Raw genomic sequence first — 18,268 nt, 5'->3', positions numbered from 1 at the left:
GAGTCTATCCCTGGTTCTCCTTCAGATGAAACTAAGGCACTTCATGAATGACACTGATGTGCTTCTATCAGTAATGTGTGTTCAATTCATGAGAACACACTAGAGGTATTTTGAAATAATTCCCCATGAAATGTGCATATTACAGATGCTGGGTCCTCATATCCAGCTGTTTCGCTATGGAGCCATTTCTTTGGGACTGCACTTCTTCCTAATTCAGATACAGGCTTAGATTTCTAAAATCTTTCCTACAGGCACCTTCCTCCGCTGACGGTTCACAGCCAGGAACTGTTGCTTGAACACAGGTGTTGATGCCACTAGCCTGCTGTCACCTATACTGTTTTATGGCTAGCATACCTGGCACAGTTCTGGTCCAGCCCAGCTAGCACTCTTTTATGCACATTCGGGAGATGGCATGTGCCAGAGACTGTCTCCAGCAGGCAGCTTGGAGGCAGACAGGCATCTCCTGTGGGGAAAGAATGCTCTGGCATGTGGCTGACAGCCATAATATGCCACACACCTCTGAGGCCAGAAAAGCCTTGACCTGTTTTACTTACTGCAATAAACATGACCTCTGCGGCCCTGCAAGGGTATGGGAGAAATTGTCCATGACTGAAAGAGCTCTGCTCCTCTGTTAAGTAACTGGCCCATAGAATAGGCAACATAACAGAACTAGTGCCTCCCGGACTACAGGATGGTCTGTAGCCTGGTGGTTTGGTCAGCCTCTGCAGAAAGAGAATCCCCGTAAACAGGAGCCAATTGAACCCAAGTCTCCCACATCCTAGATTAGCGCATTCACCACTCAGACCTCGAATAAAAAACAATTACCACCTCTGCCCTACAAAAGAGCATTTCATGTGGCATCCAATCCTTTTCGGAGCTGGATCCAACTGCAAAATGACACAGGATGTAACTGTAATTCATGGCCTTGAGGTGATATGCTGTAATGGCCAGTAACAATACAGAGTTTAATGTTCTGTTAGCCCTCCTGCAGTAACTCAACACCCTGACAGTCCTTACCAGATTAAGATCCCTGAGGACACAGGTAAAGAAAAGCCTAATTCCTGGACTGTACTTGTAGGCAAACCGTTGTCAAAACCGCTTCAAAACTGTTGTCAAAACTACCAAAACGTAGTTGGGACTGAAGAGTTTCTGAGTATACTCCAAAGCTAGTGCTCACATTAGGACCACCTTCACTAAAACTTGGGGCACGTAAAAAGTTTAAGCACGGTCTGGCTATGCCAGACAAGAGCGGGAATTGTCAGACTGGTAGGTTTTGGGCTGGGTTTCCCTAGTCCTACCAAGGGTATCTACATTTGTTAATTTTCATTCGACCTTTACGCCCCACCTGCACGCACGTGGAGTGGCACTCCCTGCGAGCAGGTGGCTGCTCAGCCCGTCCATCACACATCACCGGGCAAGCCACGGCGTGGCATTTACGGCGACAGAAGCACCGCGAAGGCCGAGTTATCGTTTCGTGGCCTGCAAACAGCCTCCTGCCTGGTGACCCAGAAGTCACGTAGCTACCCAGGGTGGGGCTGCCCGGCCGTGGTGAGCCGAACCTTGCAACACCTCCCTGGGGCAGGGGGAAGGAAGCGCCGCCTCTCCCATCTCACCGGGAGCAATCGCCTCCTGCTGGGAATCACACGCCCGAACCCCCGGGCTGCGCCTTCGCCCCTCGGCCGCCCGCCCGCTGCCTGCGGTGCCGCCTCGTCACCCCCGCACGCCCCCCGACCCTCCGCCCCCGCCCTCGCGCCGGCCGTCAACGGCCGCTCGCCCGCCCACCAACCGCCGCCCGCCACCCCCGGGCCGCGCCCGGCGGAGCGCCGCACCCGGGCTGCGGGGCCGAACCGGGACTGCTGAGGGAGGGGCCGGAGCGGGCTCCGTGGGGGGCAGCTCCCCTCCGGGCGGGACGGGGTGCCTCCCCCGCGCCGGCAAGAGGGGCTGTGCCCTCTGACGAGCCCGGGCGATGGGAGGCAGCGCAGCGGGGCGGGGTGACGGCCGCAGCTCTAATAAGGCCGGGGCTGGCGCTGGCCGAGGGCTCTTTGCCTCGGTGCCCCGCGCTGCCCGGCGCCCCCGAGCATGCAGTGCTTCCCCAGCCTGGTGCTGGCTCTCAGCTCGTTGCTGGGAGCCCTGGCGCTGCTGCAGCTCTCGCTGTATCTGCGAGTGCCGTCCCGCTACGGGAAGCACGAGGAACGGCTGTGCCGGCCGCGGGGCCGGCTGCCGGCGCGCTGCGCCTGGTTCCTGCAGGAGCTGCCCTCCTTCCTGGTGCCCGCGCTGCTGCTGGCGCTGCGCAGCCCGCCCCGCCTCGAGCCGCTGGGCTGCCGCCTCCTCTGCTGCCTCTTCTGCTGGCACTACTTCTACAGGTACCGCCGCCGGGCAGGGCTCCCGCACCCCCGCGGCTCCCCCGGCGCCGCCCGCCGCCGCCCCGCCACCGGCCCGCGGGGGCGAGCGGCGGCTGCCAAGGGCTGCGGCCTCCCCTCGGGAAACGGGGGAAGATAGTGAACCAAGGGGAGGGGCGGGAACGGACGCAGCCGGGGCCGGGTGGGCGGTGGTCGTGGTTGCAGCATCGCTCCCTTCCGTGTCAGGCGCGGTCCTGGTAATGATCACCGGCGGGCTTCGCTCGAAACGTAGGGGCCGGTGGGGCCGGCATCTCTCCCCCGTCCTGGCCGCCGGGGGAAAAAGCAGGTGGTACTCGGGTGCTTGAAGCAGGGGAGAGGATGTATGCTTCGGCTTTTTGTCTTAAAAAAAAAAAAATAAATAGAAGGAGGCTTCGCTAAACTGGAACGAAATTTTGGGTGAAACTAATCCAAATATTATGTAAAGGAAGATGCCAAGTGCTTATTGCGGGCAGGAGGAGCGCAGCACGAGCAGCGCCGGCCGCCAAGGCAAGCCGTGGGAACACGCGTGAGGATGCCCCGAATGCAAAACCGCTACGGCAGTGAGAGAGCAAGGACTGAATGAGCCGCACTGCTGTGCAGTTAGCACAAGAAAAAAACAAAGTCATTGCAGGCTTTCTCTACCCCAACACGAAAGTTTGTTCTTTATGCTCAGTTTGTCGTTCCCACTTCACTAGCAAAGTATGAATTTATCTTTTTTTCTTTCCTTTTTTTTTCTTTTTAGAAACTTTGTCGTATCAGATGTCAATGAATGCTGTAACTCTAATTAATTCTGTACTTACTAACCAGGAGCTCAAACAAAAAGTAGAGATTTGACCCACTGTTGGTGATAATTTTGAAGTGGCATAGCTCTACAATTGTCACCTGGTTCTGCTGTCAGTGGGACTTGGTTCTGGAGTATATCACCAGAATCTATCTTCTGACATATTGAGCTGAGTGTGTTTTATCTTCTGCTCCAGTTCCATTTTCTATGGACTTCTTTCATGAGAAATTTTGCTTTTTTTTTCTCTGTTCATGGAAAAAAATGCCTTTTCACAAATGGCAAGTGCATGTGACAATTTTATGCCATTGCATAGTGAAGAGCTATGTAACTTCTGAGGCAAAACTTTTTCTGACTTGGTTTGCCATTTTGACCACAATTCCTATTTCTATTTTTTATTTTGCTTCCTAGAAGTAGAAAACATTCAGGTAATAATTGATCAGAAATTATTATTTGCAACCTCACCAAAATCAATACGTTGAAAATCCAGCTGCAGTATTTCTACAGACAGTTCAGGAGTAGAAACTCTAGGCTGTTGTAGATAAATTTAAAATAGAAAAAGGATTTAAGTGGTAAAACTCTATGTTAGACATATATTCGTTATCACTAACATTATCTTTTCTTTGCTGCACTAAGTCAGCTGGAGTACACTACCTATAACACATTTGGCTCCCAGAAAGCTAGATGTATTAATTATATGTAGTCATACTAAATTTAATTTAATGCATTCTGCTAGTCTCAAGAATTTCTGATAATTTCAGAAACACAGCAATCAATGAGCACCACTAGACAACTGAAAGAAATGTTACCCTACCAGTATGCATACATCTTTTGAGGTAGTGGCTTCTTTTTCAATGTTACTACTAGACTTAGGCAGAAGCACTGTGTTTTCATACATTTTCTTTCTCAAATAATTTGGGGGTCTTCTCATCTGTGACTGGAGTATACTTCTTCCCTTGTAAAAATAAAAACCCTCGTTTTAACCAACAATTATTTGTATACATTTTTATAACAAACATTTTTTTTTCTGCATGTTACTCCAGTATTATTCTTCCAGTGTGCAGCCTCTTCTCATGCAAGCCATTCTGAGATTCTACTGAAGCAATTAATATTTTAAATATTGTATTAAATATTAGTGCTCTGTTGTTATGTAAAAGAGCAACAAAAATTGCAAATCAGGAGTTTTTCTGGGTGTCACCTGACGCTATGGGAACAGGCAGGTTCTTTGAGGGATCCTTTGTAGAATGGCCAATGGACACAGGGTTGTGGTTATAATTAGAGTTTTATTATTACATAAAAATTTTAACAATCAGCATAACATTGCTATCTACAATTCCTAGCAGTTAACATAGCTTATTGTTACACAGAATTTTTCGCAATTAGCATAGCCTACAGTTAAACAGAATTTCAAATAATTTGTGTAGCTTTCTTATTATCTAGCATTTTTATTTACCTAGACTATTTGGTCACCTGGACTCTCTGCAGATCAGGTCAAATTCTTAATAATCAACACGTGATACAACGATTGTAATCTAGACTCAGATTTTACCTAAAAGAACACGAGTTACTCACTCAATCCTCGGAGGAAGAAGCCACCGATGGCAGAGGCATCCCTGACCACCGGGGGATCACAGGGTTTGCCGTCCACCAGCAGTTCCCGTCTTAAGTCCACTTGCAGCTGCTGGATTTTATAGGCTGTATCTCACATGTGCTGTTACGCTTCCCTGTTCCGTAACAGGTGCTGCTGCATCCTGGCGACAGCGCTGGTGGGCAAACAGTCTTATCGCAATGTTGAAAAAGGGGTAGAAAGAAGAGGGGGGATGGGTGATATGTGCTCAGCGCGCTTACGTATTATGGCTGTTTGCCTTATAAAATGGCATTGGTTGTGCTAACCTTATTACCAGGGGTTAGGAGCAGAGGCTACTGGTCACACTGGGTTAGGGCATTTCATCAGCATGTAGTATTTGAAAAGAGGTTCAATACTTTGATATAACAGCCAGACTTTATCTTGATTTTTTTTCAATTTATTATCTTTACAAGAAATACTCTAACAACAGTTTTAAATGCTTTCATGATTAAACTTGACTGCAAGTATAATGAGTAAAACATACAATTGATCAATAATAAAATTACTTTTACTTAATGGATATAGCCTACTCTAGTTTTTCTGACTTTAAAATTGAAGTGAATAAAGCTGTTCCACTTTTAATTATAAATATATTTTATGAACCTACTCCTACTTCTACTACTGATCATCTGACATCTGTATTTAAGCATTCCTTTATGTTTTTATAAAACAGAGAAAAGTTTCTTCATATATTGTTGCATAATTTAGAGACTTCTCTCCACAGGGAAGCTTTTATCATTCCTAATTTTGTCTCATCTATTATACCAAACATGCACGCAGGAGGGAAGTTTTGGTTAGAGGTCTGCTCAGAAGGACAATATAGTCCATAATGGAGAAACATAGATTTTTAAAGGACAGCTATGCTAGTAGCTGTTCTGCCTTCCGGTGTGTTATGACCAGCCGTGCTGCCCCACTAGCTTGTCTTTGACTGAAGCATGTATTTCAGAGTAACTTCAAGTCTTGATCTGAAGACCCCAGAAGATGAAGCTGCCATCATTTTCTATGGAGAATCCACTGTTTTCTTTGGTAGTGTAGTCTTCTGAACACTTTTACTACCACTTAAACAACGTGTTTAAAATGTCTTGCTTGAATTTGACTAGCCTTGATTTTCTCCCAGTGGTGCTTGCTATTTCTCACTCTGTGCTAATTTAAAGCACTCCTTAGTATCCTTTAGAATTTTCTTGCCATGATATCACTTATACAGTAATCAGATCATCTTTCAATTTGCCTGTTACAGAGCTGTCAGGTCCTCCATCTGCACCAGTGTGATCCAGATAATGTAGGAGCACATGATCATATTTCTGATGAATTAGCTACTGCACATGATATGGTGTTTATGCTGAATTTATGTTTTTATGGTGGATTTATGCCAGCTACAGGGGAACAGACATTACCTGATCTGACATAGAGTGGTGCACACACATAATACTTCATTCAGCATGAAGCTAGTCAGGATAAAATTACCTTTTCATAAATTTAGGAACAGGTTTAAACCAGCAAAATCCATTTGTCATGCTGTTGGACATGGTGTCAAGTAGCTGCAACATTTTTTATTTGATCTGAGGTATCCTAAACCAGATTTATAATGTCCCTGAACCACAGCTGAAGGCCCTCAATGCAAGACATTTTTTTCCCTCAGCCCTCAGATAATGTCTGTGGCTTTTCTCCTATATCCGTTTTAAAATTAAGACATCAGCGTTGGGTGTAGAATACAATACCAGAATTGTAGTAGCGTATCTAGAGACAAGTTCCCGCTCCCATGTGCTACTCCCATGCTTACAGATCAGAAGAGTGCTTTCTGTTTTGGAGTCATCCCAGGAAGCCCTGTGCTTCCAGGCTACTTGAAGCACCCTGGAGCTGGTGTAACCACGATTGTAACCAAGGTTACAATCTGCCACTCCTTAGGAATGGTTTGGGTTTGTATGACTGTATTTCTTTGATTTTTAAAGTAACTTTTCTGTATGGGCTTAGTGCTCAGTAATGCTGTCCTACCCACACTGATATTGTCTAGAATTTGTGCCATGTGCCAGCTTTATCAGTGGTAATTTTGTATTTATCGTCAGGTCGTTGAGGAATATGTGGGAGTGTTGTAAGGACCACTCCAGCCCTCTTCTGGAAACTCCCTGGGTTACTGCTGATGGCTCCTCATTGACAAGGACTTTGTAGGACCTCTCTGCTTGCCCAGTGGAGCCCCGTGAGCCAGGTCTGGCAGGTCGTGACCTCCCATCCCGCCCACCGCTGAAAGAGAAAGGAGGTGGTCATCTGGGTACCATCCGCTGGCCAAAGAGCCCACCCTCCCCTAGCGCAGTCCAGTACAAAGATCTGCTGCCCGAGAGGATGCAAGAGGGAGGTGGATGGAGCCAGGAGACCTTCCGCCCTTCCTGCCTTGGCCCAGGAGCAGCAGTCCAGCGGTCTGTGGTGAACCGTGATAGCAGTACGCTCTCTATCCTTCTGGGCCACCACTAGGCAGCAGCCTCTCTCTTTGTGGCAAGCACAAGATGGTGTGTTCCCTGAGGCTTTCAGGAAGGGCTGAAGGCAGGCTGCCACTGCTGCTGAGGGGAGGAGAGGGAAGGGAGGAATCCCCAATCCCACCCCCTGCCTCTTTGCCCGCTATCCTTAGTTAGCCAGCTCTTCATGTCTCAGTGTACGCTTTATTACCGCAGCATGATGTGAATTTAATCAAATCCAAATGCTCTATGGTGCTAAGGCAAACACCCTATAAAAATCTGAATTTATCACATCTGTTTTAGGTAAGCTCATAGCTTCTTCACTTTCATAAGGTAGGGCCTGCGATGGTAGGGCCTCCAGAACTGATGGGGTGGGAAGGCAGAGTAAAGGAGGAAGAAAGTGAGAGGAGCACTGAATGCCAAGTCTGCCATCTGTATATGCAATTTCTGTGAAAAGCTGGCCATGAGCTGAAAATGATGAGTGGCATAAGATGTATGTACAGGAATACTTCTTGTAATAAATGACTTTAAAAGTATTTTGCTTTGAAATGTAGTTTGTAACACAGCCTGTCCTGCTAGAGGGGCTGTGCTCGTTAAGGAACAGTGAGAATGCCAGCTGAAGCCCTCAGGTGGAAGGGAGAAGCCTGTTTGCTGCATTTCTATTTTGCTGCCCAGCTTCAAAAACCACAGGTGGGAAACGTAAGGTGATGAGAGGAAGCCATTGCAATCAAATTTCATGTAAACCTTAATGCTGCGTTTCTCTTAGAAGAGAGAAAGACAGAGGAGATGCCACCGTGCAGAGTGGCAGTGGCATTTGCTGACTGACAAAGCTAATCCTGAAGATACTGGTGTTAAAGACAGGGTGCTGCATTTTCCCCCACTCTGCTGCCCATGAATAGCTGAGGCACCAGCAATTTAAAGAAGCATTTCAAGTACCACCTATGATTCCATTTAGTGATTTATTTTCTTCTCTTGCAACTTTATTTCCAATAAAAACCATAATCTTTTACTCTGTTAGTATGTTAAAAAATATATTGCTGTTTTCATTTCTGAAGTGCACTCAGGTGAATCCGACAAACATTAGGTAGGCTGCTCTTTCAGACACAGCTGGATCCCCAAGCCCCTTTGGTTGCAGGTGACACATTTGGTGTGCCTGGACTTGGTTTTCTACAAATTGACATCTTTCTAAAAAGATCAGGGAAAGCAGGCTTTCATAGCAAAAGAATGGGAAACCAGGAGCATTTGAAAACAATATCCTTGCATAAGTTTTTTACACTTCTTTTGGCCAGTTCCCCTCTCTCTCAAACTAAGTTGGTGAGGAGAAAGAAAAACACTCTCCCTCTCCTCCCCAGGCTCTGCAGAATGTGGCTCGTGTAGCCCCTTTTCAAGCCTATGTGTACTGCCTGGGTGGTCAGGTGGGTGCAGCATTTACCTGGGCATGCTGGTCATTTTTTCATGTAGGTGTGCCTCTCTGTGATCAGTAAGAAAGGCAGCTCAAGCCTCCAGAGAAATGCAGATGGATGCAGGCCCCAAATGAGTAAGTCATTTAATAAATTAATTATTAAGTTAGCTCAAAAGTTTTAGATGTATTTTGTATTCATTCATAAGGGGTTTTAGTTATTTTTTTAAAAATATGAAGTGGATAAACAGAGAGATTAGATTGTTTGAAGTATAGCTATACGTTTCGAAGTGGTACTCTCCTTCCTAATAGTGAATATTATCAGACCATATAGAAACCACCAGCTTCAATCCAGGGATTTTTTTTTTTCCCTGCATAGAAATAGTTATTTTATCCTTTTGTCTTAGAAAGTCACCATCATTAAGTGTCAATAACTACAGACATCTTTATTATTGGCCTCATGAAACCTCTATCTTTAATCTCCCAATACACAACATGCAGGTATTTGACAAGTAACAAATCCTATTCTCTGTTTTACTTCACCTCAATGCTTTCCAGTAGACCCTGACCAGATTGCTTTCGGTCTTCACCAGCTACACAGTAATACATTTGCATCCTCTCCTGCAGTTTGGACTTACCAGTACCTCTAGATCTGGTAGCAATATCCCTAGCAGAGGCTGGCCATTCGCTCTGCCTCTTTCATGCGTTTCTTGCTCCCCAGTCAATGAGTTTATTAACTTTTTGTGATTCATCCCAGTGAGTTTCAGTAATGCTAATATCTAATTTCTTCTTTTCAGTGAAAATACTAGATTCATTGCTGTTTTTACACAGGTTCTTCAAATTAGTGTATGAACAGTCAACAGAAATATCTCTTCGTATGCTTTGCCACAGAAGTGTAAAATGTTAGTGTACCTGGTGCTGGTATGGAGTTTGCTTCTTTGCAGTCTCCTCCAACTTTATGAAATACCTTCCTAATTATGCTCTGAAAATAGAATACTAGCTGGTTGCCTTCCTAACTATTAGCACAAATTATCCTGTCTATACATTCCTTTCCCCTTGGAAAGTGGGCTGGCATTACAGAAACCTATAGTTTTTGCCCTGCCCAAAGTGTACCCACATAATTTTTCCTTTTATCTCTTGGACTGGAAGAATTTCTGCAAAGGTAACTTAAGACTTTTATCTTTTTTTCATTTCTTTTCAAGACAACATGCCTGTTAACAGCGTATTTCTATCTATCTGATGCCAATTCATTTGTGCTATTTTGTCATTACCGGGCAGCTTTACAGTCCTTCATGGCTTTGTATTTATACTCCAGATTTTCTTCCCAGATAGGCATTCCTGTGTGCCGCGCTCCTGCTCTCCATTCCCCATCATACTCCCCCATACAGCTCCTACTGTGCCACCTAAGGCTGTAATTCCCTAATCTGGTTGTTCAAGAAAGTTTTGTATGTTTGTGTGCTGCACAGTATTACAATTTTGGATTCCAGACAACATTTGCTGTCTTGCAGTCAGTCCACTGGCCTGAGCTCCATGCACGGAATGCCTGTTCTGTCCTCCAGAGCTAAAGGGAAGCACAAAACGCGCAGAGCAGGGCACAGAAGTTTTTTCTCTTCGTTCCATCTCTGCTACCTGGAGCACGGCCATAGCTAAAGGAATATTCATGTTTGCCCTGAAACTCCTCTGTCACTCCTGTTCGCCTGTCGCTGACAAATACACACAAAGGCTTGGTGGGCGCTCGGCCCCAGCTGCTCCGCGGAGCTGTTCAAATTGCAGCTCCGGGGCAGAGACCTGAAGTCCCAGGCACGAGGCTGTCACCAAGGCACACGCAGCCCCCTCTGATCTCACCCGCGTGAGGTTTGGGCCCGAGGAGGAAGTTACAACACTCGATATCCTGGGAGTTTAAAGCCTTATTGGAAGATATATTCTGAGCACCAGACTCCACGGAGCTTTGATAAGACTGATGAGGATGTAAAGATCTGCATTTGCATTACCAGATTCCTGCTGTTGATATTGGAAAAGCAGGGTTATAAAGGGCTATACTAAGACAGAGAGAAAAAAGATTAAGTTATATACAGGAGTGTCAATAAATGTTTTTACTTAAAAATAATAATGCTTTTACCAAACAAGGAAATTACTGGTTTTAATCGTGGGATGTCTGCAATATTCTCTGATTGGGGCTGCTCTTTTAAGTAGGAAATAAAAAGCAAGGGAAAAGTGTTGTTAAAGTTTGTTCCATAGGTGCAGTGGGAAATTTGTTGTGGACCTTGCTCTTTCAAGGTCAACAAGTCTATTTTTTTGATTTCTTATTGTAATGGAGGCAGCCATGATGGGGGGAGATAGCACTTTTAAAATGAACCAAAAAATATAGCTTGACAAAAGGACAAATTTTCACAAGCCCCTTTGTATACTAAAAAGCTTATACAGTTAGGTCATTTCCCATTTTCGCGGAGCTGAGCTAAGAATAAAAATTTATGAAATGACCTCCTAGTAGTATGATTATAAATAAATGTCCATCCCAGACACTGCACCTATTTCCCTTGGTGTAAGTTTTATTCTTGATACCTCCTTCAAAATTAGTCATTTCAGTCAAGAAGAATTATGATAAAGAAATAATTTCAACCTATAAATCAAGAGACTATTCTTAAGTTACACACTTTGAAGTGTCCTTCTGTCCCTCTCGAGATTGATTTAAATGTGGCAGGTGAATTGATCAGTAGGGTGATCCTTACTGAATTTGGTCACATAATTAAATTCATGTACATCTACACTCATTTGAATGCAAGAGCTGTGTTAACCTTTGCTGACCACCCAGCCAACATTGTAATTATTTTTGGAACATCTCGTAGAAAAAAATGTAGTACCAAAACTGTGTTAAAATATTCAGTGCAGGAAGATGGGAAAAGTTGACTGGTAAGAAGAAAAATGTATATATTTTTCTAGATTCAAATTAATTTTAAGACCCAGCTAAATTCTATCTAGCTGTGAACTTTTGAAACATCATTTGCTACTGTATTAATACCTAAGGATGGGCAGAATGTTTCACTATTCCCAGAAAGGTGCATCAAAATGTGAACTGCAATAACAATGAAAAAAGTCACATTTGAAGGAAATTGGTTTTGACCTCCTTCTTCCTAATTACTCTTTATAAACATGTTATAGAGTAGCAACACACGCAGTCAACTCCTGTCATATGTAAGAAACTGCTTTGCTTATAACTGTGCTATTGTTCACCAACTTAATCCAACACTTTCCATACTGGGAGGCTGCCTCACAGTGACATTTCCCAAAGACATTCCTGGATCGAGGTTTTTGGCAGAGATGTGCTGTCTATTTGAGAAAGAGGGTTTGCCTATCGGAGATGTTAAAGAACAGATCAATTCCCAGGCAGGACTATGTTGGAGCTGATCCTGGGTCAGGCTGATGACCTGCAGCACTTTGACACGCTGGTGAAGACGGGCTGGGCACCTTCCCTAGAAAGCCAAATCCCATTGAGCTAGGCCTTCATGTCATCGTTGGGTGTGGGGCAGGAAGGCCACCAAGAGCTCTGACTAAGCTATCATCTGGGTTACTCAAAGCAGTCTAGTCACATTAGCGTGGTCTCCTTCTAGAGATGCACATGAAAATACCTCAGGACAGTGTGGGCCTAAGCAAACCTTCTAGTGACTCCTGTCACACATCTAGGGCATCTACATTTGCATCTATCCATTTGCATCTATAAAACTTTTGCTGCTCCTGAGAAAAACGAAGGAGAGGAAAAAAGTTGTATTTACATTATGCTATTCAGTTCTTTGTGTTTGTTTCCTTCTCTTTAGAACCTTTTTTTTAAAAAAACACAAATCATTAAAGCATTCATGTTTTCAAACGTGGCCTGGGTTAAGGTTACTAAAGTGTAGATATGTGTCTCTGGCTGTTCCCAGGAAAAGCAATTGAAACTTGGCGGAGTTGCTTCTGAGAAATGTGTTTGTATCTGTTCAAACATAAAGTTTGTCAGCGAACATCCTTAGAGTCTGCCCATGCAGAGCAGTTCCTTTGGTTCATCTCAGGCTATAAGCAGGACCACAGTGTGTGAGCCTGCAATCCAGCCAAGTATTGTCCAGGTCGGCACTGTAGGGGCAGAGCAGGACTTTTCATGCATTTCTGGTTGGGAGCGTACTCAACAGGGAAGAAGTGGTCTCCTAGCTGGAGTCCTGGCAGCATGGATTAAGAAAATAGAAGTTGTCTTGCATGCAGAGAAATAAAAAATACTTTGAGGCTTACAGTCAGGGCTAGAAGGTGGGAAGAGGTAAAAAGGTCAGGTGAAAGAGAGTAGCACAGGAAGGAAAAGTAGGAGAATTGCTAAAACCAGCTAGGGCACAAGGTGGGGCAAGAGTGAGAAGAAATGGAAGGGAAAAGGAGGTGATGTGAGAGGGCAGCATCCGGGTATCAAGAGATGCTTTAATACTACACCTTCTATGTGTTGAGTGTTTCACTTAGCAACTTTCAGTGTTAGGAAATCTTTTGACACATTTTGGGAGGAAGGAAAGATGACTGTGACTCAGAAGTCAGCAGCCCATGGTAGCGGTTTTCCTTAGAAAAAAATGAGGATATTAAGTCCTCTGATCAATTTAATGTGAGCACTAACTCAGGACCTGACCTGGCTATTTCAAATTTTGCTCCTCTCTGTGTATATGTACTGCCACAGATGCCTTGAGGTCATACAGGTTCAGAAGAAATCTGGATTACTACCTTTCCAAATGTAAGACATTTCAACCAGTGTTCTTCAAAATGTGAGCCTAAGGATTTAGAAATTATAATTTTCGGCTTTAGAATTTTTTGCCATTTTGGAAAAAGATGTATGCAGTGTTTCTGGCCATTTCAGTTATGAAGACGACTTTCCCAACACACAACAAGCCTAAACTGCTGCAGAGATTTATTGCTGAATCTGTCAGTTTCTTAGAGCATTTCTTTGCATAGCAACAAATGTGGAAGAAGATGACCCAGTGATGCACTTCTGAACTCTGCGAGCTGTGGTGGAATGGTCAAAAATCCTTCTACCATTACCCTGCTGCATGGTGAAAGAAGCACTCTCAGTACAGGCAGGACTTCAAACTGTTTTTGACAGGACCATCTATAAAACAGAGCTAGAGAGAAACTGCTTTAGTTTACAACCTCAGTTTTCTCACAGGTTTTTTTTTTCTTACAGCGACACATAGCTTACAATCTCAAACTAGTTCATGTAGCAGAATAAACAACCCGGATGTGTCATGTGCTGAGGGTGAGACTGCTGCAGCTGGCTGTCACCTCACGCACCCGTGTCCTTAGGTGTGTATCTATCTCAGCCTCCTGCAGCCCCGCAGCGTCGCTCCCGCTCTGTGACCCCCTCTGCCAGACACGGCTGCTTGGGCTGACCAGCGAAGTAGCTGGGAGCCTGCTCGCCATGGTGGGAGCCGTGAGCGTGCTGCCTCCCACTCTGAACACACGCTCGCAGGTCCCCGAGGGTGGAGATGCTCCCCAGCTAGAGACTGGCACCTGACACCCTCCACCACCAGGTACCTGGCCTGTTCCTACCTCACACAAACCAATTGCATGGGCACTTGGGGGAGAGAGGGGACCCAGGAGGTCTTGCACCTCCCTTGATGACCGCAAGCACCCAATGTTGCTCCGGAACGAACAGCTGGCTTCTGTTGCAGCAACTGTGAGGATTAATGTTGTTATATGTCCCAGTTATGCAAAAAGTTTGTAGTTTATTGAAACATGACACAGTTGGCAGTGCAAAGCCAACTGAATGTGGAATTAAGTAGTATAGGAAGCATGATGGGTTTTCATGTACAGGTAAATATAAACCATACTAATCCTGTGTCATTGCTGAGTTGTTTCCAGCTACAGGATCTAGAAAAACTGCTGCAGAGGGAACAAAGACCTGTTAGGAAGCCCAAAAGCAGCAATCCTGTTGCTAAAGATACAGTCATAACTGCAAAGGGAGAGGGAAAAAGGTGAAAGAACTACAGTGAAAGAGAGGCAGAAGTGCAGTGGTAGGGCAGCGAGAGGGACAACTCCGAACTGGAAAAAAAAGCACATGAAGAGCCATAAAGCCCAGAAGGCCAACCGTATCCTGGGCTGCATTAAAGGAAGCATGACCAGCAGGTCAAGGGGGGTGATTCTCCCCCTCTACTCCACACTGGTGAGACCCCACCTGGCATACTGCATTTAGCTTTGGAGAGGGATAGCTTACCAAATGTGTGGCTTCCTTTGGTAATTTCTCAGCCCCATGTGGACCACTTATGGAAAATAATTACACTTTCTGTGATAGGCACAGTTGTAAGAGCAGAGATTTGTGCATCCTTAGATTTCATACCATTTTTCATGTAGATGCGTCCTTTTGTTCTGCTCACACTCTCAGCTTCTTTGAACTCTTTGAACTCTGCTCCAATGGAGCAGTGAGCTTTTTGAAGTGCATAGCGTAGTGTCTGGTTAAGTTACTCTGGCACATATTTCATGCTTTTGGCAGACACCCGCAGTTTAGCAATAGGAACAAAGTGATCTGTCTTCATAAATATCAAGTGGTTATTTCTGGAGAAAAAAAAAGTGAGATACCTTGATGAAATATATGCTTTGGCTGGCTAAGCCTTTGACACACCATTGCTTAGATAAAACAGCAAATGTTCTCATAACGTTTAAGTACTGCTGCTTTTTAGATTCTATCAAGTAGTAAAGGTAATCATGAAGCACTGTGAGATCTGCATGTTTGTCATTGACACAATCCATCTAGTCATGTTGACCCTTGTCCTGTCCTCTAATCTTCATACAAGTATAAATCTGGACCAAGTTTAGTTAGGGTTTCAACTGAGATAGCTGGCCTGGAATTGACTTCAGTCCATAGCCTGAGCAAAACGTTTTGCTTGTGCTCGTTTTTTTGCTGAGCTAATTCCAGATGTCATCCCTGTGCCCTGGCTTCTTGTCAGAGCCTCTCTCTCACCAAGACAGCTCCAAGTTCCCACTCCCAGACAGTTCCTCAAATTTTCTTCTCATTCCTGATGGACATTTGTCTGGCTTGTCCTTAAAAATTGCCATTGATGGGTATTCCTCCAACCCTTCAGCTAGTATGTTCCAGTGCTTCTCTGTCCTTCCCTAATGTCTAAGCTGTATTTTCTATACAGCTGTTTAGGCCTGTTACTTCTTATCATGTAGCTGGTAGACTAGGAGAATGTTTTACTCTTTTCTTCTTTGCAGCAACTTTTTATACAGTTGTACATTGTTATTAATGTCTTCCACTGGTTTTTGCTTAGTTAGCTTAAACATCCCTGAGTCCTTCCGTCTTTATACATGTCCCATTTCCTAGACCACAGTTGTTTTTCTCTGGGCTGCTACCACTTTTTCCTTGTCTTTTATAAAGTGCAGAGTTCAGCTGGACACAGTGTAATTTAAGTTCCTGTTAACAACATGGGAACGGAAAGATTACTTCAGGTGTCTCCAACAGCTCTCCTGTTCCTGCATCACATTTTAACATTTGCTTTTTTCACAACAGCCTGACAGCATTAGCTCATGCTCGGTTTGCTACCTGCCAGCACTCCCTCTACTATCCAGATTGTTCTCCAGCTTGTCTTTTACATTTGGTCAGTCTTACCCAAGTGTAGTATTTTGCCATTGTCTTTATTGAATTGAATCTACTCTTTTAAAAATATGAAACCAGTATCTGAAGATTATTGTAAACTCTAGCCTTGACTCTTGATGTGCTCAGCATCTCACGGATTTGCATCAGTCACAAACAGTAGGAATATTATTTCTCTCCCTTCCCCGCCCTGGCAAATCATATTAATGAAAAAGCCCCGAGTAGTACCAGAAAAGTTTTTTGCAGAACATCTTTCAAAATATCATTCTAGTTTGATAGTGAACAATTGTTAACTATTCCTTGATATAATTTATCACACAATTTTGCAGCTGCTTAAAATAACATGCACTAAACCAGGAAAGCCCAAGTTACTTATAAGATTGACATGTGAGACAGTGTAAAAAATCTTACTAAGGTCAAGACCTGGGACAATTTCTGCTGCTACCATCCCTCTCCTATAATACATCCAATTTATGTCAATTCCTTCACTTAACAAACCTATTTTAAGAAAATAGGATTACCTAAGTTAAATACAGAAATGAGTCCTGCCTCCTGCTGTTGTAGATATACAGCACCCAGTCAAGTGGGGTGTTACGAGTATTAGTGTGGTGGGTTGACACTGACTGGATGCCGTGTGCCCACCAAAGCAGCTCTATCACCCCTCCTCAGCTGGACAGGGGAGAGAAAATATATCGAAAACCTTGTGGGTTGGGATGAGGACAGGGAGAGATCATTCACCAATGACCGTTGCAGGCAAAACAGACTCAACTTGGGGAAATTAATTTAGTCTATTGCCAATCCAAATCAGAGCAGGATAATGAGAACTAAACCCAAATCTTAAAACACCTTCCCCCCAACCCTCCCTTCTTCCCAGGCTCAACTTCACTCTCGATTTTTCTCCACCTCCTCCCCCCGAGCAGCACAGGGGGTTGGGGAATGGGGGTTGTGGTCAGATCATCACACATTGTCTCTGCCGCTCCTTCCCCCTCAAGGGTAGGACTCCTCGCACTCTGCCCCTGCTCCAGCCTGGGCTCCCTCCCACGGGAGATCGTCCTCCATGAACTTCTCCAACGCGAGTCCTTCCCACAGGCTGCAGTTCTTCACCAACGGCTCCAGCCTGGGTCCCCCCACGGGCACCGTCCTTCAGGAACAGGCTGCTCCAGCCGGGGTCCCCCAGAGGGTCACAAGTCCTGCCAGCAAACCTGCTCCAGCCTGGGCTCCTCTCTCCATGGGTCCCCGCAGGTGCTGCCAGGAGCCTGCTCCAGCGCGGGCTGCCCACGGGGTCACGGCCTCCTTCGGGCATCCCCCTGCTCCGGCGTGGGGTCCTCCCCGGGTGCAGGTGGAGATCTGCTCCCACGTGGAGCTCCATGGCTGCAAGGGCACAGCCGGCCTCCCCGTGGGCTTCCCCAGGGGCTGCCGGGGAACCTCTGCTCTGGCGCCTGGAGCCCCTCCTGCCCCTCCTGCTGCACCGACCTGGGGGTCTGTGGGGCTGCTCCTCCCACGTGTTCTCACTCCTCTCTCTGGCTGCAATTGCTGTGCCCCGTTTTTGGGTGGTTTTTTTTTTTTGGTTTCTTAACTCTGTCACCCCAGAGCCTCTGCCATGTCGCTGATGGGCTCAGCCTTGGCCAGCGGTGGGTCCATCTTGGATCTTGTAGCCGGCTGGCACTGGCTCCATCAGACCCAGGGGAAGCTTCCAGCAGCTTCTCACAGAACCCACCCCTGTAACCCCCCTGCTATCAAAACCTTGTCACACAAACCCAATGCAATTAGTGTTTGGCTTTTTAGGCAAAATATCCATCATGCCGTACATCCTAGACTCCAGTACTGGGCTGTGTAGTGTCTGAGGATGAACTGTGGGTCTGTATGGAATGGTACTGATTTTAACAGGGATCTGTACAGAGGACATATTTCCTTTGCTCTATTAGGTTCACTTTACCTTTTTGGAAGAGCAAAATATTTTAAAAACGAATCCCCATCTTTCCAATGAATTTGTCCAGTTTGGTAGGTGATGGCGAGAAAGATATTAACTGCTGGTTCTAGGCTCTGGCTTC

At 45.3% G+C, this 18,268-nt stretch overlaps 1 protein-coding gene across 1 annotated transcript in view; it reads left to right on the top strand.

Moving 5' to 3' along the window:
• Positions 1-1,965: 1,965 nt before the first annotated feature.
• SRD5A2 (steroid 5 alpha-reductase 2) overlaps positions 1,966-18,268 on the top strand; it is a gene marked incomplete at its 3' end in the record, with an annotated part of 29,616 nt that continues 13,313 nt past the window's right edge. Inside the window, exon 1 of the mRNA XM_081998358.1 lies at positions 1,966-2,363. Coding sequence (XP_081854484.1) covers positions 2,080-2,363 — 284 coding nt within the window. The 5' untranslated portion in view covers positions 1,966-2,079. The remainder of the gene's footprint in view (positions 2,364-18,268) is intronic.

The sequence above is a fragment of the Phaethon aethereus genome (assembly GCF_964289735.1).
Source record: "Phaethon aethereus genome assembly, chromosome: 3".
NCBI lineage: Eukaryota > Metazoa > Chordata > Aves > Phaethontiformes > Phaethontidae > Phaethon > Phaethon aethereus.
This window is presented reverse-complemented; position numbering and strand designations above follow the sequence as displayed.